Source organism: Solea solea, chromosome 2 (assembly GCF_958295425.1).
Source record: "Solea solea chromosome 2, fSolSol10.1, whole genome shotgun sequence".
In the NCBI taxonomy this organism is placed as follows: Eukaryota; Metazoa; Chordata; class Actinopteri; order Pleuronectiformes; family Soleidae; genus Solea; species Solea solea.
In genome coordinates this window covers 35,734,936-35,760,795 of record NC_081135.1, presented here as the reverse complement: position 1 = coordinate 35,760,795, position 25,860 = coordinate 35,734,936, and the positions used below count along the sequence as shown (strand labels likewise).

Here is a 25,860-nt window from a genome sequence, read left to right as displayed (position 1 = left end):
CCAAAATTATGTTCCTCTTATCTACGTTGTAGTTTTGGTAAAAACAAACACAAATTAACAACCTACAAAACAGGTAAAAAGAAGAACAGCATTATAGTAAATAAAAAATGATGATGGAATAAAAGTGAGAAACATCTATGTGCATGAACAATCTGTGTATACAACCTTTTCTTAGATTAGCTCAGACCTCCGATGTAAATGGAATGCACCATGAGTTTAGATTTCAAAATGCAAAACACATGCTGTGGCTGGTTTGTCCATTCAGGCTCCTGTAGAAACGTGGCTGCTTTGCAAGTTGGCAGCATCAAGTAACACCTGAGACAATATTCTGAGTTCTCATACCCTGGTATATACAGTAGAACAGTATTTCGGATTTTCCTTCCAGGTACCACCAGAGGAAGCTTGCGTACCACTGGTGGTACACGTACCCCACTTTGAGAAACTATGGTTCCATGATGGAAACTGAACAGCTTTTATATTTTAAAGTGATTGAACACTCATCCAAACATCCCTTTTGCTAGCAACATTCAATTTCTGCCAATAAGTCATTTTAATTTGAAAAGACTTGTGACTTTGGTTGGTTTTCATCCACTCACATTAATATCAGTACATACATATATCAGTGCATAAAAACATCACCATGTTAGCTATTTGAATTGGTACAACAGCAGAAGGAATTGTGAAGTGTTAACTTAGAAATATTTGCTCATTTAAGCAGCGGATGTTACTTTTATTTTGAAAGAACGCCAGAAGTTGTGTGACCACGTAACACACGCGCGCAGCAGCAGCTGTGACTCTTCCTCCAGCGTCTATCAGCGCTTGACAGCATTTGCTGCTGGGGTTGTCACCTGGATGAGCACAGTAGGAGCAAACTTAAGTTTTTACCTTCTTTAATAAACACAGTCTTGTCTCAACGTGTTCTACTTAACGCTGTCAACGTTTATGTGACGAACTGTTCCAGAGAGCTAGCTTAGCGTGTCTTATCAGCACGTACCTGGGAATGCGTCACTTATTTTTTGGTCTTTATTTTTAAGTCACTCCATACAGATTAATTAAGCGGTACTTTAAAGGGGTTTATGTGTTTAAAGTCTGTCACTGTTGTAGACGTTTAATAAGTGTTTTGTTTTGCAACACGGGAGCGAGATTTACTTCCGCGTTACTTTCCCAGCAATACACTTGCTAGGATAGGACATTTCCTGGCAGGGTGTAAACGCTGACCGTGTTTGTACTCGTAGTCTTATGGGGACCAAAGCTGGTCATAATGAGGCAGCACTTAATTTTTATGTCTCTGTTTAAAAGGTAAAGAACTGGTTAGGTTGAGGCTATGAACAGGACTTAACTGGTTAGGGATAAGGGTTTTGTTTCCAACTGTCTAGACTGTAAATCAGTGCAGTATCTTGACAAGTAGAGGGGTGTGTTTTTTGTGTGTCTGTGTATTGTATACTTATTTTAATAACCACTTTATCATGCAATTAATGTGAATATGTTCCATGTCCTCTGTTAGTTTTTTTAGTTTGAAGTTTGCAGCTATATTTCTGACATACCCTAACTTTTTTTGTATGGTTTAGATATAGGTTTGGGTTTGAATTAACTTTTATTACTACTAACTATTATTGGGGTTAGGCCTAGGCATTTAGTTTTGATGATTAGGTATGGGGCTAAGGAATGCATCAGGCCAAAGAGTGTCCTCTCAAAGATTTAGGTACTACCTATGTGTGTATACTTCTATTTATAACTTTGTGAGGTTCAAAAAAAACGTAAAAACCTCTCTTTGTGCGGACATTTTTATCCCGTGAGGACATTTTTTAGGGTTAGGACCTGGTTTTAGGGTTAGAATTGGGTAAGGCACTTAGTTAGGGCATGCATTGTGTCAATTATGTGTCCTCACTGTGTATGTGATAAGTTACGTTTGGGGACAAATTTCAACAGGATTTCATTGACTACAGTGACACATTTCAGGCTGAAATCAATCATTTGGGGAATGTTTGTCCATTTCTTAACCAGATTATGGTTAGAACCAGTGTTGTTAGTCATAGGTTTAAACTCCAGGAAACAAATGTAGGTGTATGTTAGGCCCTCAAATGTGACAAGTGTGCTGTGCATGTGCCAAGATATAAAAAGCATGACATTTTATGTACATTAAAAAAATCTAAAAGAATAACTTGTTTTTGGTTTATTTGCCCTTCCTTACAGGCATGGCTGTGTTTGAGAACTGCTCTGTGCTTCTGGACCTGAAAACTTTGTCTTTCAAGGAGAAGAAGAAGCTGAAGTCAGCAATAACAGAGAATGGGGGCACCATTTCCTTTTTGGTCAATAAACAGGTCAGTTGATGTAATCATTCCTCCTCCGTAGGAAAGTAGACAAGAATGTTTGTAGAAATGTCTATACCATCAATCATTTGTTAGAGTTTTTCTGCGTCTGTGGAACATCTGCTTGTTGTGTACATAAATAAAAAAGTATTTTTCTTGCCTGCATTTGCCACAGTGCTCTCTGATAGTGACCAATGATGTGTCGACCGTGAGCGCCAGCAGACTACGTAACATCAGAAAGTACCAAACCCCTGTGGTCAGGGTGGATTATGTGTACACCTGTGTGGAAAGAGGAGCTCTGCTACCTGTTGATGAATACAAATTGGACATTTCCTCTACTTCAGCTTCCTCACCTCCTCTTCCTCTCCACTCACCGAATCCAGTCCCAATAAAATGTCAAGGTACTTCCCTTATATGCACTTTCCCCATGCACAATATAGACATCTGTAATTGGAATGAAGTTAGAAATGAGTAATAAACACAATATATACACGTGAAGCGAGGTACAAAAATATAGGCATGTTCTTACCTATTTTTCTATTTCGTATATTCATGTGAGTAGATGTCTATTTTGCCTCCTTGAAAAGGACATGAAAAGGATTTAATTAATAGCTTTAATTGAAAAAAATAACATATTTTACGTAATAATACACAACTCACCATTTTTCAACTTGAAATTGCAGTTTGAGGCAAAAAGACGAGCAAATACATGTTGTGAGCAATTTGTTGCTTTAAGTTCTCATCCTTACATTAGTGACTGGCTAACATTTTGAGGGGTGTCATCACAGGCTGCAACAATTATTCAATCCATTTATTTTATTATTTTTAGAGTCGATTGATCGGTTTCAGTATTTTGTCAATAATTAAAACAAGCTTTCTATTTAGCAGAAGTGACCAAACTTGAAGTAAATATTATTAAAATCTAAGGGAAATGACATAGCATTTCTGCCGCTGCTGGTTCCAAAACAAAACCGCAGTTGTACCAGGAAGCTACTCAGTTCTAATCAAACTTTAATTTCCTCCCTCAGAATCAGGCCTGATTATCTTTCACGGTGTCTAATTACCAGGTGAAGTCTGGAACATGCTGTCCAGACATAAGTGTTTACCGTCAGTGTTGGGGACAGAGCATAAATATAGATTGCATGGATTGCCACTTGAAACTAAGATGGAGCTTTACTGATCCCTGTTGGACAAATGCATGCTCTTACTGTTGAATTCTGGCTTAGATTTGCAGGCAAAGTAATTGACATCCTAAAAAGAAAACACACCATGACAACATCTAAGATTTCATTGCAGCTAATAATTATACTTATTTTGGATTATTATTATTTTATAAGGTTTATTTAACCATAAAAGCCTCACTTTTACATGAGAGTCATGGATAGCAGCACTTTCAACAGGGTTGAAGACAGACAAAATAACAAATATTCCTAATATTCATGCAAAAGAAAGGATAAGAATACAGAATGTTAAAATATCAAAATACACAATACAGGATTCAGTTACAAAACATGGAAGTGTGATCCAGCAAAAACATGGATGTCTGATGCATGTAACTCAATTACTCAAATCACTAGTTGTTTGGCCCTTAACAAGTAGGTAAATTGGGAAACAAATATATTAATTGGTGTTAACACAGATGTCTAAATGACGACGTCCACAAACCAAATACATAATATATTTAACAATTACTGTTACAGATAATCAAATAAATCAGAAAGTATGTGTTTCTTTCAACATCTAAACTTGTTTCTTTTCAAAATAACTGAGTAATTGATGCAGCCGTGCATAAGATGCATGAAAGAGTATGACAGAATAAAGAAAAACTATAAAGAAAAGCCTAAAATAAAAATGCTCTGAGCTTCGGTGTCTTCTTTAAACCAGGAGACCCCATGATAAAACTCCCTTCGGTAAAATCCAAGTTACCAACTCTGCAATGGTATGGGATTTTAAAATGCTAAATGTGGTCTCAACCGGTTACAGAATCCTCATCAATAATCCGGACTCCACCCAGTTCCAGCACAGTGACTCATGATTACAGCTATTGTCTGGCGTGTCACTCCACAAATACACTTACCAAATCTGGCTCAGTAGTTTCCCTCTTCTGTTTCAACATTGATGAAGTGTATGTGTGGACAGACTGTCACCTGTTCAGATAAAGGTTGTGTTTGTGTGTCAGGTGTGCACGCCTTTGTGTTTTTCTTCACAAGAACATTCACAAGTCTGCTTTGTCTTTACCACTGCTTTCATACAAAAGAGCCAATGAGCGCAGTGGAATTTGAGCAGCCCAAGGTCCAAGCCAAGCCTGTGGACCCTGCCCATCCCAGTCAGTGGCTTGAGAGTGTGCCGAGCTGTGCGCCCGTCCTGATAAAGTACAGGTGAGGAGTACAATAACAAAATATAATAATAATAATAATGATAATATAAATACAGCTACATTAGTGTTTTACACCAGGGCCTATTTTTTTTTTATAAAAGATGCTGAACAATTGTGACCCAATTCACAATGCACATTTTCACTAGAATATATTTTTGCATATGAAGTTTCTGACTATTTGTTACTTCCATTTCGGTAACATGCAATCTTATTTTGTAAAGGTAAGCCAGGCATTTTTAACAATCAAACACTGAACACATAATACATAATCATGTAGTTATGATTTTAGAACAAACAAACAAACAAACATGTATGTCTTGAATAACAAGCATAAACAAACAGAAAAACACTGTCTCCTGTGACCTGTCTGTGGGTCAGAGACCTAAATGCACCACACTATTGTTATTATTAAAGTAATCTGTGCTGCTTTCTTCATATCTGTTTATAAATTGACAATAAATTAGATAATTGTTGCTTACAGGCATGGCACACCACCGTAGGAGTCATTGTAAGACCAAATGTAACTATTTTCTTTATTTAGGAATTGAAATTTCACAGCTTTACAGTTTAAAGACACACCCATGGTAAAATAACATTTCTCGTGTGACTGATCGCTGCAGTTTTGGTGTGATTTCTTAAATTTCACAGACTATACTCTGAAACTGATCCCGATCTCCCGTCGTATCCGGATCATTTTCAAGTGGCCAAGTATTCAATCTTTAAAAAGGTGAAGCTACTTTCTTTTATTACGTCTGCTGTTACAGCAGTGCTATTATTAAAACGACTAATAACAGGCTTTATTATTATTATTATTATTGTTATTATTATTATTATTATTATTATTATTGTTGTTTGTTTGCTGCTCCAGAGTAGGAGCAACACTTGGTTTGTTGTAGAGCTGCAGAGCTGCAAAGGAGAGAAAGGACAGCTGTACCGCGTGGTCAGATACTGGAAGAACGATGTTAATACCAAGGTATGAGGTCTGTTTTATGTCCCAGATGTCTCCAGTAAGCGTGTGTGGCAGCATACTAAACTTCTGTGAGCTAAATATAGCAAACAAAGCAACTTTTGGTTAGTTGGACTTCTTGCTTCTTCCCTTGAGAAACAAAAAGTACCTTCATATCACTTCAAGACTTTAGGGATACGTACATTTAGCCATTATTATGTCTTATATACAGTAGATTCTGATGTCACAACCTTGAGTGTCTACCAATACTAATATCAGTCCACTACTGTCTTTAACTTGTTTTTAACATGTTAAAAACATATTTCGACTGACACATTTAGCCATCGCCAACCATTTCAAATGACAATGCTATAAAACTGTGTCATCAAAGGGCTAAGTGAAGGGTTTATGTGATATTTAGGGTTTGGTGTTTCAACTTGATTGTCATTGAGTACATAGGTACAGACAGAGACAACTAAATGCAGTTTGCATCTAACCAGAAGTGTACACAGTTATAAAGAGAATATAGTTATATACACTATACAATAACAGACTATATATTATTAACAAAGCATATATATAGATATATGTATAGTATAAGTGGCAGAATGTATGTTGGGTTAGGTTTGTAATTTATTTATTATTTTTTCATGAAACAAAATGTCCCATTTATTAGGTTAGAAAAGCTGTGAAGTGTGGCCCTGTGATAAGACCCAAAGCTTTCACTAAATGTAACCCAAGACATCCTGATAACCACATCCCCGTCTTTGTGCCGACAGACTCCAGAGGCAGTGAAGGAGGTGCTTGTGTTTCCGTCCACTGCAAAGGAAGCTTTTGAGGTGTTTGTTGCAGTGAGGGACACCTTGCAGGTCAATGCTCTGTGTGGGGGGTTCCACAGCGTTCCACAGGCCCCGGGACTCGGTTCAGCACCTCTGCATCAGGTCACAACACTCTTTTAACTGTGTACCACCTTTTTGCCAACAGGCATGTCAAAACATAGAACATGAGGCTGCAGGGACTTCTTTGTTAGCACGTTTGTAATTGCCCATCCATGTGCCTGGAGATTTTGCTGCAAATGACAGAAAATCTGTTCAACAATAACATAAGGTATCCCATAGGAATTCATGTAGGGCTGCATTCATTTTGCAGTAACTAGCACTGGTGCCTCTCAGGAAGAAGATTAGTGTGGATTTTGCACGTTCGCTTTATGTGTGCATGTTTTTCTTTTTTCTTTTTTTTTGTTGATGGGCAGATGTAACCCTTGACTGGGCTCATGCTTTGTCAGTCCTATTGGACTTTAGATACTGTATGTCACGGTCAAAAGGAAACGGATACTAAATACATTTGATGTGGCAAAGACAGTACGTGGTGAACAAGAGCAATCAAGCATCGAGAAACACCCACAGACAGGAAATGTGGACATTGATATTGGATAATGGATATTGTGTTATATTTTGGAGCTTTTGGTACCGTAGCTGAACCTAATGTTGATTTACATTCTCTTTATCCGGCCGACAGCTGCTGCTGGAGGAGAAACTGAGCCACGTAAACTTATCACAGGAAGTGGCTGTTTTTGTGGAGCTGCTATGGACTGAGGCCCTGGGTTACCTTGACAACATCCTCCTGGTTTCAATCGACAAGCTCAGCCTCAATGATGTAAGTCTTTTCTCCCGGGACTGTTCTGTAATTAGCTTAACCGTCAGTGCACTGTACATTCTGAAATAGAAAAAAGAGTCACAAAGACAATTACACTTGTTTTCCCTTCCTTGTCTGTGTGTGTAGGTGAGCAGAGCAGAAGGCTTGTTAGTCCAGATTCAGAGGAAGCTGAAGGAGGGGGAAAGGACTGGAAAAGAACTGGTAGATCTCCTCGTCGAGTTTAACGTCTTGCTGCCACACAAGAGGCCCAATTGTGTTCCTGACCCCAAGGACATCTCTCAAAAACTGGACCTCTGTCAGGTAGCACAGAACACACACAAACACAAACATTCATATGTACTGTACTCATGAGTACACAGCACATGATTTAAAAAGGCCTTTCCTATGCATAGACATAAATACCCATATGGGCCCAGTCCCATGCTTTATTTTGTGAGTGGAATCCACTCCATATTATGATCATTTCAGATTAGTCATTCAATAAGGCTGTTAAAAAGAAATACAAATGTTAATTAAGATTTAATTACCACTTATACTGTCTTATTATTGTTAATAGATGTCTTATTGCGGTTTATATTAGATCTAGTAATAATATGATAGTGTCTTATGTACATTAAAATTTATTTATAAGAATATTTTTAAGGCTTATTAATAGTCAGTTAGTATATAATAATAATAAATACTTATAGTCAGGTTTATTCCAAGGACCATAAAATAAAGGGTTTTGGGACAACGCATGGCCAAGCGGATGGGGAACTTGGCTTGTTAACAAAGGGTTTGCGTCCCAACCAGGTCAGTGGCTGGCAATGTACCCAATCCCCATTGCTCATAGTTAATTGGATGCTCTAAATTGACCCCAGCCACAGGGGGCTATATTCACTGTACTCCTAGTGACCCCTAGAGAGGGATTAGTCGAAAAGGGGAAAAAAAACAAACTAAAGGGTTTTCAAATCATCGAAAATGTATATAATTTATTACCTCATAATCATAAATGCAGGTTACTCCCTCTACCCCTGTGTGTATATTCTTACTTAAATGATTTCTCTTCTTCTTTCTTTTTGTTTTTTTTTGTTGTCAAGTTGATTAGAGATGTCCTGAATGTGACTGAGATGACTCTGAGAAGCCCAACTCCTTCCTGTGTGGGGAAGTACCGCGCACTCAGGTGCTGCATTGAGACCGTTCCCCCCAGATGCTCGGAGTTTCACGCCGTGACCACCCTGCTGCGAGACAGGTAGTGTACCACCTCAGATGCAATTTTTTATGAAAATAATAAGAACAATAACTTTATTCAAACTGGAGAGATCATTGAGGGGATGACCCACATTTACAGCAAAAAAGGACAACAACAACAAGCAAATACAACACTTTGCTAACTTAAAATGTGTGTTTGTCTCATTTTTTTTTATCTGCAGGAAAATGGTGATCAAACAGGTTCTGAGAGTCGGCAGAGGGGTGGAGCTTCAGACTTTTAAAAGTGAGATCGGGAACATAAAGCCACTTCTTCATTCTTCCAGCCCCAGCAACTTTGTCGGAATCCTTTCTCGGTGAGGTCACGCGATTCATTAAATTGAGATTTTCCCTTCCAATTTAGCCCTTAATGACTATCATAACCCCCAACCTTGGCCCCTGCTTTAAATGTAATTTAAGGTTTTAATCAAAAAACCTTGATGAAAGTTAATGGATTCACTCTCAAGACAATAGATTTGTCCTCTGATAGAGGAAAAGATTGGTATCACCAAAATATGAGTATGATTATGCACATTATGTATGCCTAGAGTCAGCTCAGTGTTGCAATATTACAGGAACATTGACCTATTTCTCTCATTTTCCTTCTTCAAAGCTTAATTATTGGTGGATAATCCAAGGTGTTCTTATTCAGAAAACAAAGAGACTAGAATTACCATATGTATTATTATTATTATTTGAGTTTATTGTTAAAGTCTCCGGCAATTTCGACTTGTAAACTTTTTTTATTCTCTCTGTAGTGGTCTGCTGTTGCCTCATGTTGGAGTGGAGCATCATGGGATTGGGAGAACAGATATTGGTAATCTGGGCAGTGGAATCTACTTCACCAATGCTATTAGGTTTGTGAAAAGTCTGCAACTAACATGGGGAATTCTATGCTTCATACCAACTTACTTACAACATTGGACACATGAGTTAATTTGCCCTTTACTGACAGTATTTACAAGAACAAAAAATACCTGACAAACAAATTACAGAAGGTAGATGTTGCAGTATGGAGCCTGCAATCCTCCGGTGCAATCTGGGAGCTCGGACGGCATGGCCATTTTAGTTAAAGCGGCTTTCTGCTACCCCTGACAGGAGCTGTTTGAAATACTCCAAGCCCAGTGTGACTGACGGCTCTCGGCTGCTGTTGGTGTGTGACGTGGCGTTGGGAGATTGCAAGGACGTCACCGAAAGAGACTTCACGCTGACCGAAGCCCCAGAGGGACACCACAGCGTGCACGGAGTCCGCTGCACCCCAAACTCTCACTCTGAGTTCGAGGTAGGAGTGCGAGGGTGTTTGTGTGTGGAAATAGATTCATTTGATTAGTTGTTGCAGCCCTAGCATGTGCACCTAAATGTAAATGCACTGTACTGTGTTGCTTTGTTTTCTAAAAGACAATGATGTAAATGTTTTGTGTACAAATAACCTCAGGCAGCCAAAGTTGTCCTCAAATTAGCGCCAGTCTGTCAGCGTTTATGTTTGCTCACGTCATTGACTTTTACTGACTTTATCATAACCGTATCGCACTTGTGCTGCAGGATGATGAGTACGTGGTGTATAGTCCCGATCAAGTGAAACTCAAGTACGTGGTTCAGTTCAGCCTCGAGGGCGACCAACCGAAGGAGTTCTGCCCTGACGTCAACATCTCCCATGAAGCTTTCTCTAATGAATGTGAGCACCAACCACCGCTGTACAGTTCACCAACGGGTTCAACAGTTCATGTTTACATTTACATCTGATGTTATTATCACACCAATGTAAATGGTGAAGGTTCCTACGTCTGCATCTTAGCTCTCTTAGCTTTCTAAAGATATTGTCCTGTTTGTGTGTGCGTGCAGTGATCAATTTGGAGGCTGACGGAATCGAAATCATCAAAAACCCAATGGAGGACGTGACGCCTGGACTGTTAGACAGCTCTGGTCAGCAGCTCCCTCTGCAGGCTGTTCATGTGAAGTGCAAACTGATGGATATGGTCTCACAGGTATTTATTTTTGGGTTTCGTAATCAGATCTTGCATCAGATGTTTAATGGTTCACAACTTAAAAAAAAAAAAAAAAACAGAAGCACAGGCAGCATCCTGTTTATCTCCCCTCTGTGTCTCCTTTTCCTCTTGTAGGTCATCATTTTCCAGAAATACACCAACATGAGCACTGTGCCCATTGAGGCGAAGTATGTCTTCCCGCTGGACGATTTAGCAGCAGTGTGTGGATTTGAGGCGTTCATTAATGGGAAACATGTGGTGGGAAAGGTGGGTCACAACCTCTATACTCGGGCTGCAGTGATTTATGCAATAACAACTTGTTATTTTGATCAATCAATCCGTCATCTGATTTCAGAAACTTGAATATGAATACGTTCTATTTTATTTGGGAAACCCTCATCCATATTTTACACAATTTTCAGACGAAATAATATGGACAGATGAACTGATAATGGATACAATTGTTGCTGTTGCATGGGGTTTGCTCCACATACAGTCAGCCAGGGATGCATGGGGACCTTAGGCTTAATCCCAATGCCCATCGTCACACACTTGCAGACCCTGAGAGACATTCATAGAGAGTCAGTAAGAGCACCGCTGTGAAATCACCTAGTGTGTGATTATGCTCTCGTGCCCATTTCAGTCAGGACTTTATGCGAATCATCCACAGCGACCGTGATGTTGCTATTAAAAGAAAATTATGTTTCCTGTAATCAAAGTAATGTAAGACTATAAGGTTTATCACAGTAGGGACACATTTCCTCAGAGGGTAAAATAATTATTAAAAAAAAAAAAAAGCCAAAAGTAAGCATAAAGTCACACTAATGAAATTTTTTTAAATTAAGTCACATTTTTTTTGGCATCATCAAGATGTTATTATGTACAAAACTTAATAATGGAAATCTATTCAACATTGTTTTCTTTGTTCTTAGGTGAAGGAGAAATTGGAGGCTCGGAGAGAATACAAACAGGCTATTGAGAAAGGTCACGGAGCATATCTCATGGACCAGGATGCCCCTGTATGTGCAGCCTTTTTTTATTTATATTGATTGTGTGTTGTTGTTTTATTTTTTTAAATTTTTCTTAATCGTTTGTCTCACACGCTGTAAATACTAGACAACTAACATATAACACATCATAAAAGTATGAGAGAGGGTGAGGAATAAACCTGTACATCATCCTTTTCCGGATGAGAAGACTAAATGTATCTCGTGCTGACTGCAGGACGTGTTCACCATCAGTGTGGGCAATCTGCCGCCCGGTGCAACCGTCCTCATCAAAGTTACCTTTGTGTCCGAGCTGATCGTCAGGGATGGGAGTGTTCTCTTCTCCCTGCCCGGGACCGTGGCTCCGTGGCAGGAGCGGTCAGCACTCAACCAGACCACACAAGTAAGGAAAGCTTTAGTTTCTGAGTGGAAGAAACTAAAACAATCCCATCCCACTATTTCTGTCACTTCGTATTCTGCTGGCTGTTACTCGAGTGAATAGAATTAAATGTTCTTTTGTGTTGGGTTAAGGAAGATCTAGCAGCACATCTTAAACAAAGTGGCACATATTTGCTGAGGAAATAATGAGCTGAGAGGCCAAGTGTTGCTATTTTAGTTTTATTTGTTATAGTAAGAATGTTTTTCCCTTGGTTAATGATAACTTATTCCACACTCTTTTGAATTCTGTTTGGATGTTCAAACAAAAGAGCAATAATATTGAACCTACATTTAGTCAAGGGCTTGTTATAATGTATGTAACTTTGTTTTTTGTTTTTTTAGCCTCATGTTTTCATCATTGTCATTATAAAACAGGTCAGTGTGATTAAGGTGTGTGTAGACGGAGAGGCTGCGAGTTCAAGGTAAGCAATATCTTTTGGCTATATTATTGCATTTTGATGTGATGTATATTTTTGAGAAGTACAATCATTCCATCTTTAATGCATACAGATACAGTGTGGAAATTTTTGGAGGGTTGTAACAGAGGCCACCATCTTGTTTCTACGGAAAGTCGGAATGTACAAACCAGTTTTGCATTTTGAAAATTACACCGGACATTTGTGAAATTGTGTAGTAGAGGATCTGTTGACTAGCTTTACCACAAGCCAGTCTTCAGGACCATATATTGCCGTTGTACATTTCTGACAACCTCTGATAAGATCAATTTTATCAATTAATTTAGGAGGATTTTTTTTTTGTGAAAATTGCTTTTCTTTTTCACTTCCTCCACCAATGCGTCACATTGTTCCCATTGTTTGAAGTCAGTAGAAAGCCTTTTAGCCGAAGAGCCTATATATCCTTGCTGTTGTTTAAAATGGCAGCACCTGCCATCTTTTTGAGGCTTCTGTTTTGTTGCAAATGTTATTCAAATCCCGCAAGGGAAAACGAGAACAACAAAATAAAGTCAAAATGTGTTAGAATCATTTCTTTAATTGAGTTTGGAGTGGGAAAACTTGCATAATATCCATGTATCAGGTTAGGCTGAAGCCCAAAAAGCCTTAACAATAACAGTTTTGTCCTCAAATTGCTGAGATTTACAGCGCAGCACTTTACAAATGTTGACATGACATGACACGTGACACAGTTTTGCTAAAAACTTTAAACCCATACATGTTTGTCCATAAAGAATGTACAAATCCTGCAGTATTGTTTTCTGGGAGACCAGGCTGCTTATCATTGCTGCTTAAAAACTGTTACCATTTCTTTCCTCCAGAGATTTCACTCTGGACATGTCCATTGAGATGCCCTTTGTAATGAGCAGCCTGCAGTGCATAACTCATCAAGTCAAGATGAAGGTAATTTGAGTGTTTCTCATTCTATACTTCCTGTATTTTTATTATAATATGGATAATTATCCACTCCCCAGTTATTCCCGTCGGGTATGAGTCGGGTTAAGCTGAAGTGGACAATGCCTTGGATCAAACTTGTCATCAGTGTTTGCACGGTGTAATTGTGATAGAAAAACAACACCATCCTTGTTTATATTACTTCACCATGAGCCTAGTTATGCTCAGGTATTCTCCTGGCACAACAGTGTTTGTGGAAAACATGTCAACTTGATTTACACGCTACTGGCTTTGTTCCCCTTTTCCTGCATCATTCTAAAATGGACAACCCCCATCATGCAAATGTGCATTACGGCAGTTGTGGGTGTATTTTTCATGGCAGGGGTGTTTATGAAGGCACAACACAACACTGGCTCAGAGAGAAGCTTTGTGACCACACATCGACACCGCCTAGGATTTCTAGAGACACAAACATTGTTTGCTGCCCCTTTAAGTTCTCTGTATCAAATGGAATTAGGGTCATAATTAAAAGTTTATTTTGTCCCTCTCTCTGTCTCCCTCTCCGTGCGTGTGTTTGTGATTCCACAGAGAACAGACTGTAAGGCGGTAGTGAGCGTGCTACCAGGACAAGCCATGGGTGTGGAGGGTTTCCAGCTGTCAGTCGGTCTGTCTGTGGTCCACCTGCCCAGGATGTGGGTGGAGAAACACCCTGACAAAGACAGCCAGGTCTGTCTGTCCCTTTCATTTTCTCTCTGGCTCTTATTCTACTTCTCTCTCTCTCTCTCTCTCTGCTGATTCCTGCTGAATCTATAATTTTGTCTCCTCCAGGCCTGCATGTTGGTTTTCTATCCAGACTTTGACAATGGTTCCAGCTCGGAAGCCAATGAAGTCATCCTGTTACTGGACACGTCCGAGTCCATGAAGGGAGAGCCTCTCCAAATGGCCCAGAGAATCGCCCTTCAGGTCCTCAAAGCCCTAAGCAACGACCTCAGAGTCAATGCCATGATATTTGGCACTGGTCAGTTTGTCTTAATGTCTTTTCATGTATATTTTTAATAAAAGTAGAAGTTTCTCCCCCTTGAAGAAGAAGCAAACATGCCATATCATATATATATAGTGAATGGTTTATATTTTTTTTCTTGAATAATCTACTATACACTCTTGAATGGTGAATAAAAATCACCAAAGACAAGTCGGTTGCACACTTTTTACAGATAATGAAAACCTTTATTTTACAGAATGAGTAATGCTGAATGTCTGTATTGATCAATACAGTGTTTACAAAGATAGAAAGAAGATTTCTCATAGATAAGGATCCCGTCAGACATATCTCGAATGAAATAGCGACTACCTGGTGGGGTCATCATTCTCCATTTGTCTGACTTTCACATTTGCTTCTGTCCGTCAGATTATTGGGGAGCGTTCCAGATACCATGCCCTCTTGCTGACAGTCGTAGGGTCATGGGGAACTTCATCAAGGTGAGCCGATCACACATTTTTCACTGTGGTTGAACCTAGAGGCCATGGCAATACAATATGTACAGTATATACTGTATATATATATATATATGTTATATAAGAAATACTCAATGTGTTGTGTTGATTGTGACATGGAGCAAGCGCATATTTGAGATCCTTTAAAGTTTTCTGTGTTTTTTTATATATTTGATCAACGTGATCATCTCTAGATAAGTATAAAAAAAGCTATTGTAAACAACTACACAAAGTATCAAGCCTTTCTTCTACAATACTAACTACAGTTCATTAGCTCAAACTGTGGTACGAGCTTCCTCTGGTGGTGGAGTGGAGCTGAGAAATTTTGAGCGGAGTACAGTGCGTAGAAAATGAAAGAAATACCAAAAAAGTTTATAATAAATTGGGAATAAATCTGCCTCCTGTGAAAAGTCCCTAGCTGATGTGGCTCGGCCCACTTACACCACTGTATTTTAACGTTGTTAATACTGGTGTCACTTGGTTATTTTTATTGCAGTACTAAACATGTAATATGTACTGTTCTTTACTGAAATGTGAAACTGAAATCATTTCCTCCATCAAACCAGAATTTGATATACTTAAGGTGGGGAACAATAGTCAATTTAAGATTTTTATTTTTAGTATTCGTAGGTTAGTCTTTCTTGGACAAGAGACAACAATTCCCATGATCCCACGCTGCTTCCCACATCATCAAACTAGTTCTATTTTTTGTAGAAATTCCATCCAAGAGGTGGCAGCACTGAGCTTTGGCAGCCCCTGCGCACTCTCAGCCTGCTGCCTCCATCCCGGGGCGTCAGAAACCTGCTGCTGCTGTCGGACGGCCACATTCACAACGCAGAGCTCACCTTGAAGCTGGTCAGAGACAACGTTCAGCACAGTCGCCTCTTCACCTGTGGCATCAGGTCTGAACAGAGCAAAGGGTCTTAAATCACAGGGTTTTCTGGTTTATTTTAGTTAAACGTTTTAAAGTTAAAGTTTTATGGTTCTGTGGTTCAGCCCAACAGCCAACCGACACATGCTGAGAACTCTGGCCCAGGCAGGGGGTGGAGCCTACGAATTCTTTGACACAAAAATGAAGCACAACTGGGCAGAAAAGGTGAGACCAGTACATTAAACAATACATATTTTGTTGAGTGTATGTCACCACTTCAAATCACTGTGTGATGAAGCAAAAAGGTGAATTCATCATAAAACAATTAAAGCTTGTCGTGCGCAACATTTAAATATAAATGTCTGTTAGATTCAAACCACTGTCAATCCTGACTAAGCCTTCCATCTCCACATGACGAGGTCTCGTGTTTGTTTAGTGAAAATCCCTGTCGATCAACAACAAAGCAACATTTTAAGTCTCTATAACCCTCTTATGACCATCATAATATTCATATTTTGATTTTATGGCTGTAGAATTGTAGAAGTGTGTGGGCACAAAGCTCTGTTTGTCTGCTTTCTGGTAGATTTTGAATATTAAAAAAACAGGATGGTAACAGAAGGGTTAGTCACCTTCATTATTCTCATGCCCCGCTTTGATCCTCACCAGGTCTACAGTTGCTGCCATGTGACTGGCTTCGTTAATTTCATCTGTTTTGGTCGCAGGTGGAGCGTCAGGTGAAGCGCATGGCAGCACCGGGCTGCAGCTCGGTGTCAGTGAAGTGGCAGCAGTTCAGCCCAACTGCGCCCTCTCCTGTGCAAGCCCCGAAACAGCTCCACGCTCTCTTCAATAACTGTCACACGCTGGTTTACGGCTTTGTACCGCACTGCACCCAGGTACGCAATCCGTAAAAAAAATGCCCAGAGCTCCATGTGACTGTCTAAACCAGACAATAACACAAAGAAATGTACAATATGATGGAGCAGATCATGTTCAAACCAAAGCTCTATATTTCTGTTGTTTCCTATAGGCCACCCTCCTTGGCAACCTGAGTGGTCAGGAGCTCAAAACCATGGTGTCCACCAGTGAGCTGCAGAAAACTAGAGGCACAGTAAGTCTTCACACACTCTCAATCAATCTTAACACTATCCGTATAACAGTATAACATTGAAAAAAATCCACAGCTTCCATGACATATCTAACCCTAGGAAAAAAAACAACATCTATTCAATATTTGTAATGTCAGTTGATGAATATTTCATCAGACAGCCTCTGTCACTGAAAAAACAACACTGTAAATTTGTCATCAGTAGCTCACCCAGCAGGTACTGATGAAGGTTCACTGTGAGTGTTATGACCATGATGATGATGAGGCTGTGATTATGTTGTACCTCCTTGTTCAGTTTCTTCACAAGCTCACAGCAAGAGCCCTCATCAGGGATTATGAAGACGGAAGCCTGGACATCAGTGAAGCTGAACATGAGGTGTGTTAATGTCGGGTTCACACTGTGTGTGTGTGTGCCTTTGTGTGTCTTTTTGAGGACCAAAATCACAAAAACCATACAGAGTGAGGATATTTTGGCTGATCCTCACATCTTTAAAGGGCTTTTGGGCGCTTAGGCACTTAGCTGTGATGGTTAAATGGCCTCTTCACCCATTTTTTCCTGTAGCGGACTATGCTCGGGCGATTTACACCGCTGTATTTTAACGTTGGCGATCACGGTGTTACTTTGAGAGCTCAGGTTGAACTTGATTGGTATAAAAAAAAAGTCTGAGAACCACTGCTTTAAATTGGTCTTTTTCAGATTCAGATTCGTTCAGATTCAGCCTCGACACTAAAACTACTTGTGAAAGTTGTCAGTTGTATGTATTCATTGTGGTAGAATGTCACGATAACTATCAACAGATATTCTCTTTGTCTGTGTTTGCTGGTAACCCCGCATTATGCGCAATAAATAGGCCAAAACAATTAAATGTCTCAAGCACGTCCCCCACATGCACTAATACTAATCTGTTGACATTGGCAAAGAAATGAATTATGTTGATTCTTTTATGTTTTTCCCCCCCAGGGAAAGAAAGCAGAGTTGAAGTCCTTCATCATCGAGTTAAGCAAGGAGTTCTCCATTCTCTCTCAGTTCACCAGCTTTGTGGCCGTTGAGGAAAGGGTTTGTGCCACTTTCAACTTCGTTCAGCCGTATCCTTTTCACTTCTACCACGACGGCCAACCCAAACCTCATTTTACCTTGTTTCAGGACACGGAACAGCCTGAGGAGGGTTTCACAGACATCCCCAAGTTGATTGCAGAAGAAGATGTGGACGTCCTTCCTTACATGGGCTGGAAATCTCCTCAGGACAGCGGAGAAGAGATAGAGGAAGTGGAAAAAATGGCGTTTTCGTTTTCATCTGAGGACACGAGTGATTCCATGCAGGTAACACCACAAGGATAGATAGCTAGAAATAGATGGAGATATAGATATAGATCAATTGACACTTTATTAATCCCAAGGGAAATTAGATCTGCGATAGATTTTGATCACTTTGAGTCAGAAAGTAATTATCATCAAATTGAAGGGTGGCAGAAATAAAAATGTTCCAGATGATAAAAATAAATGTTCAGATGATTAGGCAAAGAACTGCTGTAAATAAAGATTGGTTCAAAGCCGCATATAATAGGTACGTTTTCTTTAAACTATGTTTTGATTAACAATAGTTCATTATTTCTCTTCAGGATGAGGAAGAGGAAACCATGGACGTGTGCGCTGAGGTAACATCGTCCTGTGTGCAGTGTAATCAGTGTAATCAGTGCTCCCTCTCAGCACGTGTTCTAGAGCTTCACCAATCTTGGTTGTTTTTTTGTCCCTCTATTGCAGTTAGAAAGCTATCGAGTAGCAGGAGGATCTGCGTTAGATCTCAAGGTAACATTTCGTCCCATGATGCATTAAACTGCAGCTGCACATGTGCTATTTTTAAATAAAGCACATGTTCAAATCTCTAATCTAAGAGTTCAAATCTACATATAATAGCTAAGTTTTCTTTAACTTAGCTATTTTGATTATTATTATTAACAATAATAATAATAATAACAATAATAATAATAATAACAATAATAATGATGTGATGTTTCTCTTCAGAACATTGTCATGGAAGAGCAAGACATGGACATTTCATTTGAGGAAGACCATTACCATGGTGCTACGATTCCTGAAAATATATTTGAGAAGGTAACATCGTTAATATAATAATAATAATAGATAATAATATAATAATTCGACAAATACCTCTGAACATAATGTAAAGCAAGTGATCTGAGACAGAATTTGTCATTCCCACCTCCGATGGTCTTTGTTTACAGCCTCATTCACACCTTCCTATGCTGCAAAGAAACCTTCGAAATAATGAGAGAATCTAAAAGAGAGTTTGCCAATTTACAGTCATACATTCATACATTTACAAGTGTCATCACATGAAAACCAGCGCACCTGTCCATGTCCCTCTGTTGGAAGGATCTCAGCAGAATCTTTGATTATCTGATAGAAATTGTGATAAATGCCAAAGTTGACACATTACAAACGCTTGAAGTTTGCATTACAGTGTGTGCTTGTGGATTAGAAGTGACTTTTAGTGGTATCAAAAGAGATTCATTATGAAGTTGTTATCTCTTGATCTGAGAGCAGCAAACAAACAGGTTTTGACTTCTTTTTTGTTTGTTTCCTCACTCTTCTCCCTCTCTAGCAGTGCCCTGCTACATTGTACAGGAAATGTTCAAGATATAGGATGTCCACAAAAGGGGTGCATGAAGAGATTGATCCTCATTCTGAAAGAGAAAGAACTGTCTTCAAAGCCCAAGGAAGGGAAATTCCACATATGCCTGCTCCTACTCCTCCTCCTCCTGCTCCTCTTGCCTCTGTTTCCGGTTCTTCAATCGTTCCCCAGCATCTTTCACCCTATCTTGCATCTCAAATAAGTCTTGGTGTGGACCGGGACCTACAGAGTGTGGACCTGGAGACCCTGAATCTCAATATGGAACCAGATGAAGGTGCAAGAAGACCCACCGGAAGACTCCCAAGAACAGCAAGCAAACAACTGAGCTCTGAGGTTAGAGCAGATTTTTATGGGACATCAGCTCATTCTCTGCCTCAGGATCCACCCATGAGAACACTATCATTACATGGAGTAGCTAGTCCACCAACAGGTGTTTCTTTTCAGGGCAGCACTAACATTGTAGAAACAAAGTCCAATAGCACAACTGCATGTGTGCTGCTGTTAATCCAGAGCAAGATGCCATCTACTCTCATTCAGATGTGTAGTGTTAAGTTATTCCTGCATGTTCATCACTAAACAGGCAATAATGTGTGGACAGGGCTGGGCAATTATGAAGAAACACCAGAAACTGAAAGCTAAAGATAAAAGAGGAGAAAATAAATAAATACATGAATATGTTATAGTGCTATAATTTACTAATGACAGCAAATAAAGCTCAGTTCAAAGCCACATAATAGGTATAAAATATATTTTGATGATTGTTATTATTATTATTATTATTATTATTAATAATATTAATAATAACAATAATAATAATAATAATAGCTATAATAATAATAATAATTTGATTGTTTCTCGTTTCAGGACATTGTCGTGGAAGAGCAAGACATGTTAGTTTCAAGAAGGAAGAAGAGATCGTCCTGGATGCCCATGAAACCTCTATTAAGTCCGGTGAAACAAAGTGCTACAATACCTAGGAGGTCCGCACAAGCGATGCATGTAGATCTTCATTCTTATTCTGAAAGACAGAGATCTGGCTTGTATGTCAAAGCCCAAGGAAAGGGAATTCCACACAAGCCTGCTCCTGCTCCTGCTCCTCCTCCTCCTCCTCCTCCTCCTCCTCCTCCTCCTCCTTCAGTCCCTGCCCCCCCACCTCCCATCCCATGTCATCCTGGAAGCCATGCACCTCCACCTCCACCTCCTCCCCCTTGTCCTATTCCTATCCAACCCAAGGCTCCAATGCATCAGCCACCTCCTCCGCTTCGTATTTTCTCTCCGAACATGGTGAGGTATGATGGCACTCCACCACCACCTCCTCCTCCTCCTCCTGTTTCACACTATCCTTCACTCACCCATGCTCCAGAAAGCGTTGGAGGCATTATGACCCTTTTAATGTCTCCGACATTTGTCCCAGTGTCTTCTTCCGCAGTAATATATAAAGAAAAGTATGAAGAAAAACACACTCCATCAGTAAGCGCTGGTTTTGGTGCGTCTCTGGACCTAGAGAGGGGGGTCCTGGACAGCCTGGATCTTGATATGGGCCCAGTTCATGTCCCAAGAAGTGCTGAAAAAGAAAGCTCTGTTTTGTATGGGACATCATACAGCACTCATTCTCTGTCTCAGGATCGACCCTTGAGAACACAATCATTACATGGAGCACCTATTCCACCAACAGGTGTTTCTTTTAAGGCAGCAATGTTCCAGGTGTGTAGTCCATCCTCTTTGCTTGCACCAAAGAAGAGAGTGAAAACGCGAAGGTATCTCGCCAGGTGAGTCTTGAAGCATTTCTCTCGGATGTTTCGGTTTGAAAAACACAGATAGAATACTTTGCTTTCATAACAGTTCTCCCCGGTAAGTGTTAGAATGAGTTTGTGGTCCATATTGACTCTGCGACATCCCAAAGACTTAAACCTGAACAGAGTTGTCTTTTGACATATCAAAATGACCTGTCTTCATTTCTACTAATGTCTTTTAATCATGCATCCATGCATGTGAAACAGTCCAGTAGATGTCTTTTAGTGCCAAAAACGAAGGTTGCCTTTTGTTTGAGCACTTCAAGACTACCATGACCCAAATGACTGAGAACCTTCACAGACATAATCAGTAGCAGTCACATCACTGTCAATAATCACTAAGTGTGTTCTGTTGTGATCGTGATTGTTGCAGACGTGTGTTGCCAGACCCTGGACTGCCGAATCTCAAATGGTCACAGATCTTCCAGATGCAGCACTCTGTAAGAAATTGTTTTATTGCTATCATATATTAATTTTTCCGTTTCCAAAAGACAAATAGACATGACTAACTGACGTATTTCTTGCAGGAGGGCTACTGGGAATTGACTCCAGAACTGGGAGAGATCATCAGTGTTAACCTGGATTTCTTTGCCAATGTGTTCCTGAAGAACAAAGGCATCGTTTCTTTAGGTGAGTTGTCGCAAAACATAAACAGATTAATGTCATTTTCTCTAATTATTGGAATTAAAAAGGTACTTTAGATATAATTACCTGGCACCAATGTGTGGAACTGCAACTATGGCTCTGCTATGAACCAACGTTGAAAGCATTTTAAGTCGCTGAAGCAGCAAACGTGGTGGTAATTTCATTTCCCTTCATTCTCCCTGTGTGTGGGGTTTGTAGGTGTGAGAGCCCATGCGGACATCCTGAGGCTGGTGGCAACTCTTCTGATTCTGCAGCTGATGAGGGTGGAGAAGCTGGAGGAAGGCAAACTGCTCCGCAGCCTCTTCTGTCTGGACAACTCCTCTCAGCCCAGGTCTGTCCAAAACTGAACCATAAATATACCTTTTTTGTGCTAAAAAAGAAGAAGGTATAAACCTAAAGACAGAACACAAACAGGCACCATTTTCAACAAAAAACTGCTTTTTTTGGGCATTTCTTTGTTTTTTTTCAGTCATACTGCAACATGTTTGTAGTCGTCTCACTTTACCAGTTCAATGTTGCTGTTTCTGTGCTTATTTTGACATAAAACCTGGGCCGATTATGAGACCCTGGGACCAGCCAGGTGCTGTCATGCAGATATCACTTATTTTAACCTTCATTAGTTGACTGAGTGCCCCGTCGAGACATCGGGGTGGATAAAATAGGGATGGTAGCACATGGGCTCTGATTTCAGGCCCCCCCCCTGAGCCCTTGGGCCCCTGGGCTTGTTCAGTAATCCATCCTTGCATAAAACAAATCAGTTCCTGTGTGCAGCACAACGTCGCTTTGCTGAGAGTTGAGTGGTTTTAAAATAACAGGTACTTGTAGACATCATGTAGTGTAAATTTCCCTTCAGGATGAATTTGTAAAGCCAGGCTGCTGACGGTTTCTCCTTTTGGTAACAACAAACTAATATTTTTCCAGGCCAGAGCGCTGGGAGGAGGTAAAGAGGGCGGTGGAGTGGGTTCGTTGGGCTGACAGACAGTACCCGAGTATCTACAGCCGTCTGGAGTTCGGTTTGAGCTGGGAGTCGTCAACCCGTCAGCTGTTGGGCTACGAAAACCCGCCTCCCTTCTCACCTCTCAGTGGTTTGAACCTGCAGAGGACTGAAGCCCCTCTGCTGGTGCACTGAAGTGGCCAGTAAGGTTAATGAAGAAAAAATAGTGGGGAGAGAAAATCAAAAGTGTTTGCCTTTTTAATGAGAACTTTTAATGTCCCTAGAAACCCGCAACCTCTGTTGTTCACTCATATGTGCTGTGCTTTGACGTCTAATCTCTTTTATGTAATTGGGAATATACAGTAATTTGCAAAAAAAATTACATAATTTTCTTTTAAAACTAGTGAATAAGACCATTAAGTGCTCGTGAAAATGTTTACATTTGTTATGAATCAAGTAGAAGCTTATTATCCCATAGACTTCCATTCAAATCAGCAGAGTCGCCCCCCTTGTGGCTAACTGCTACATCCAGGCAGTCATCTTCCATTTTTAGGTACAGTCTGTGGTTGGACCATAAAATCTTGACAACAAAAAGAAAAAACACAGCTCAGAGACAACTTCAGGCTTCAATATTTTAAAAAATGTTTCTTTTCTTTCCTCAATATTAACAGTTAATTCAGTAAATAAAACAGAAACAGCTGTATAACTGAACTATATATCAGATCTGTTGCTGCAGTATGTACTAAAACGCTAGATGGTAGTGTTGTCATATTTTATAATAGCTGCTTTTCTTTCACACCTCCTATCACCTTGTTTTCCTCCCTTTCTCCCATTTTTATTATCTACAGTATATATAAACAAAAAAATGCACAAAAAATGCACAAAAACTGCATGAGTTTGTCAAATGACGTGGGTTTTAGATATGTATTATAAATAATATTCATATAAAAGAAGCAAGCAGTATAGCTAATCTATGACACCTAAAACAAACAGCAAAAAACGTAAAAATGTAAAAGGCTGTTACAACTTTTTATGTTGTGGATTAACAAAATCAGCCATGGTCATGTGGGCCCCCAGCAATCCTGCCTGCTTTGACCTCCTTGTGAGACACTTTAGTTCTTGGTGATGGGGTGTTAGGGACGTTTTGAAGGGAGATTTGACTTTCATCTCACATACGAAGGATGAGTTTTGGTGCACAACAGCAAGAGGGGGCGGTGGGGTGTCTGTGTGTGTGTGTGTGGGGGGGGTCATCATTTGCCAGGGTCTTTTGTAGACTGTTTTGTACGCAGTGCAGCAACCACCACAAGGCAGCGACCCAGAAGTCTCCACTTCTGAGGAAGTCAGCGTTCAGTTTTGTCTTCAGCCACTTTTGCCTTCTTAGAAAATTGGCCATTTGGCTTTTGGAGAGACATGAAAGTGTGAGTCAGTGCCGAGGCCGGAGCGCTGCTTTGTGCGATGAGGAAGGCGTGGAAGAGGTTTGTGTGTGTGTGGGTGTGTGCACGGGAGAGGGTTTTCTGGGAGGTCACCCCTCCTGCCAGTCATGCTTAGCCAGCATTAGCGGCCCTTTTCGTGGCATTAACACACCGGTACAACGGACGTTTTGTCTCTATGTGCGACCCCGCCTCCCACCCTCCGACTCTGGGACCTGGTGCCAAAAAGCTGGAAATACCCCCCGCTGGAAACACACAGTAGAGAGTTAAAGAGTGAAGAATATGCACATTAAAAAAAAAAAAAGATTTCTGTCAGATTTTTTTTAAGTTTCTTTCTTCTTTTCTCACCATGTTCTGTTGTGTGTGTGTGTGTGTGTGTGTGTCTGTTTTTCTTCTTCCGTCTGTTTCGTTTCAAACAGATTCCCAGCCCTTGTACAAAATGGTAATGAATATGAATGAGTGTGTGTGTGTGTGTTCTTGAATTTGACCTTTATGCCAGACCTTTTCTGGCATAAACACTGACCTTGTCAGGACCAGTAATCCTCATGGAGGCCAAAACCTGGTCCTAATGAGGCAGAAGCCCATTTCCAGTTAAGGACCAGTTAAGTTTAGGGCTAAACTTTGAATTGGGATTAAGTAAAGGTTAACCGGTTACGGTTATGGTTAGGGATAACGCTCTAGGTAGGCTGTCCAAAGGAATAGAAGTCAATGCAGCATCAAATCAAATCACACAAAAGTGCAATTAGCAGTAAAAGTTCCGACTTTCTGGTTTGGAAATCCAATCTGACTTTGGTAAAGACTTTCGACTATGGAACGCACTAGTTTCTACTGCGCCGCTGCATGTGCTTCCTTTCCAGTCCTGTGGGTAGTTGTGCTCTGGTTTTGGTCAAAAGAGACAATGAAGAGGACGCTAACCAGGGAAACTTGCTTTAGGTTATGCGAGGAAGTCTGTAGGTAAGCCACGTAATCGGAGTGGTCCAGAAACCAGTGCGTGGCATTGTGTTACGTCGTCTCTTGATTTGTTTGGACCACACCTTCCCTGCTTCTCACTCACGGCACACTGATATCATCGTTTTCAGAACTACCTGCCCCACTCCACTCCAGAGCAGACCGACACAGCTGGAGAACAGCTGGTGAACTGATAGTTCTAACGACATATTAAGCAGCTAAACATCCAGATGTGTCCCTCAGGAGATGGTGGAGTCCAAACACCGAGTTAAAAGAGAGGGAATGGTAGAGTTGGCCCAAAGAAACATGACTCCAACATGAACACTAATGCTTTTTTACAGTAACAGCTGGAAGTGTGACTCAGCAGTTGCTCATTACGCTCCATTTGCAAAGGCGGTGATGCGTCAGTGCTGTGTTTGCAATTGTGTCACGACGGCATCATGTGTTATGTTTCAGGTGATGAGTAAAAAGCCTCTCGTTCTTCCTTATGTTGTATATTGCTCATGTGTCCATTTCACTCGCCCTTGCCTCTCTCTACTGTATGTTTTAACAGTAATGGAAAAAAGCAGCATATAATACTGACTCACCCCTAATAACAATGATAAAGTCAAACACGATAATAATAAAGACAGAATCTCAAAACAATGTATATTTGGTGCAAGTTAAGCGAATCTATTTCTTTTGCTTAGGGAAAAAAATTAAATATAGTAAATTAA

The 25,860-nt window shown here is 40.2% G+C and overlaps 1 protein-coding gene across 2 annotated transcripts; it reads left to right on the top strand.

Annotated features, from left to right (window-relative positions):
* Window positions 1-745: 745 nt before the first annotated feature.
* parp4 (poly (ADP-ribose) polymerase family, member 4) lies at window positions 746-23,641 on the top strand. Of its 2 annotated transcripts, none has more exons than XM_058616291.1 (39): window positions 746-861; window positions 2,194-2,321; window positions 2,485-2,710; window positions 4,567-4,687; window positions 5,335-5,413; window positions 5,555-5,659; window positions 6,412-6,573; window positions 7,151-7,288; window positions 7,415-7,588; window positions 8,368-8,519; window positions 8,701-8,832; window positions 9,274-9,372; window positions 9,614-9,797; window positions 10,058-10,190; window positions 10,358-10,500; window positions 10,636-10,767; window positions 11,433-11,519; window positions 11,725-11,889; window positions 12,300-12,346; window positions 13,198-13,279; window positions 13,859-13,996; window positions 14,099-14,288; window positions 14,679-14,749; window positions 15,479-15,666; window positions 15,761-15,860; window positions 16,358-16,528; window positions 16,663-16,743; window positions 17,036-17,116; window positions 17,702-17,797; window positions 17,885-18,061; window positions 18,361-18,396; window positions 18,503-18,547; window positions 18,764-18,853; window positions 19,368-19,727; window positions 20,259-21,163; window positions 21,561-21,627; window positions 21,715-21,817; window positions 22,031-22,163; window positions 22,754-23,641. In XM_058616291.1, exons 2-39 carry the CDS (start codon window positions 2,196-2,198, stop codon window positions 22,959-22,961), a joined length of 5,727 nt encoding a protein of 1,908 aa, XP_058472274.1. In that variant the 5' UTR covers window positions 746-861; window positions 2,194-2,195; the 3' UTR covers window positions 22,962-23,641. The 2 variants fall into 2 exon arrangements, with proteins under 2 accessions (XP_058472274.1, XP_058472265.1); XM_058616282.1 differs by having other exon boundaries at window positions 19,365-19,727.
* Window positions 23,642-25,860: the final 2,219 nt, after the last annotated feature.

What these genes read in the sequence shown, in the direction of transcription:
- parp4 (XM_058616282.1), top strand. Translation starts at nt 2,196, where the DNA reads ATGGCTGTGTTTGAGAACTGCTCTGTGCTTCTGGACCTGAAAACTTTG. An exon ending in GGAGAGGCTGCGAGTTCAAG is followed by an intron (nt 12,347 to 13,197) that starts GTAAGCAATATC and finishes TCTTTCCTCCAG; the next exon opens with AGATTTCACTCTGGACATGT. An exon ending in GACAACTCCTCTCAGCCCAG is followed by an intron (nt 22,164 to 22,753) that starts GTCTGTCCAAAA and finishes ATATTTTTCCAG; the next exon opens with GCCAGAGCGCTGGGAGGAGG.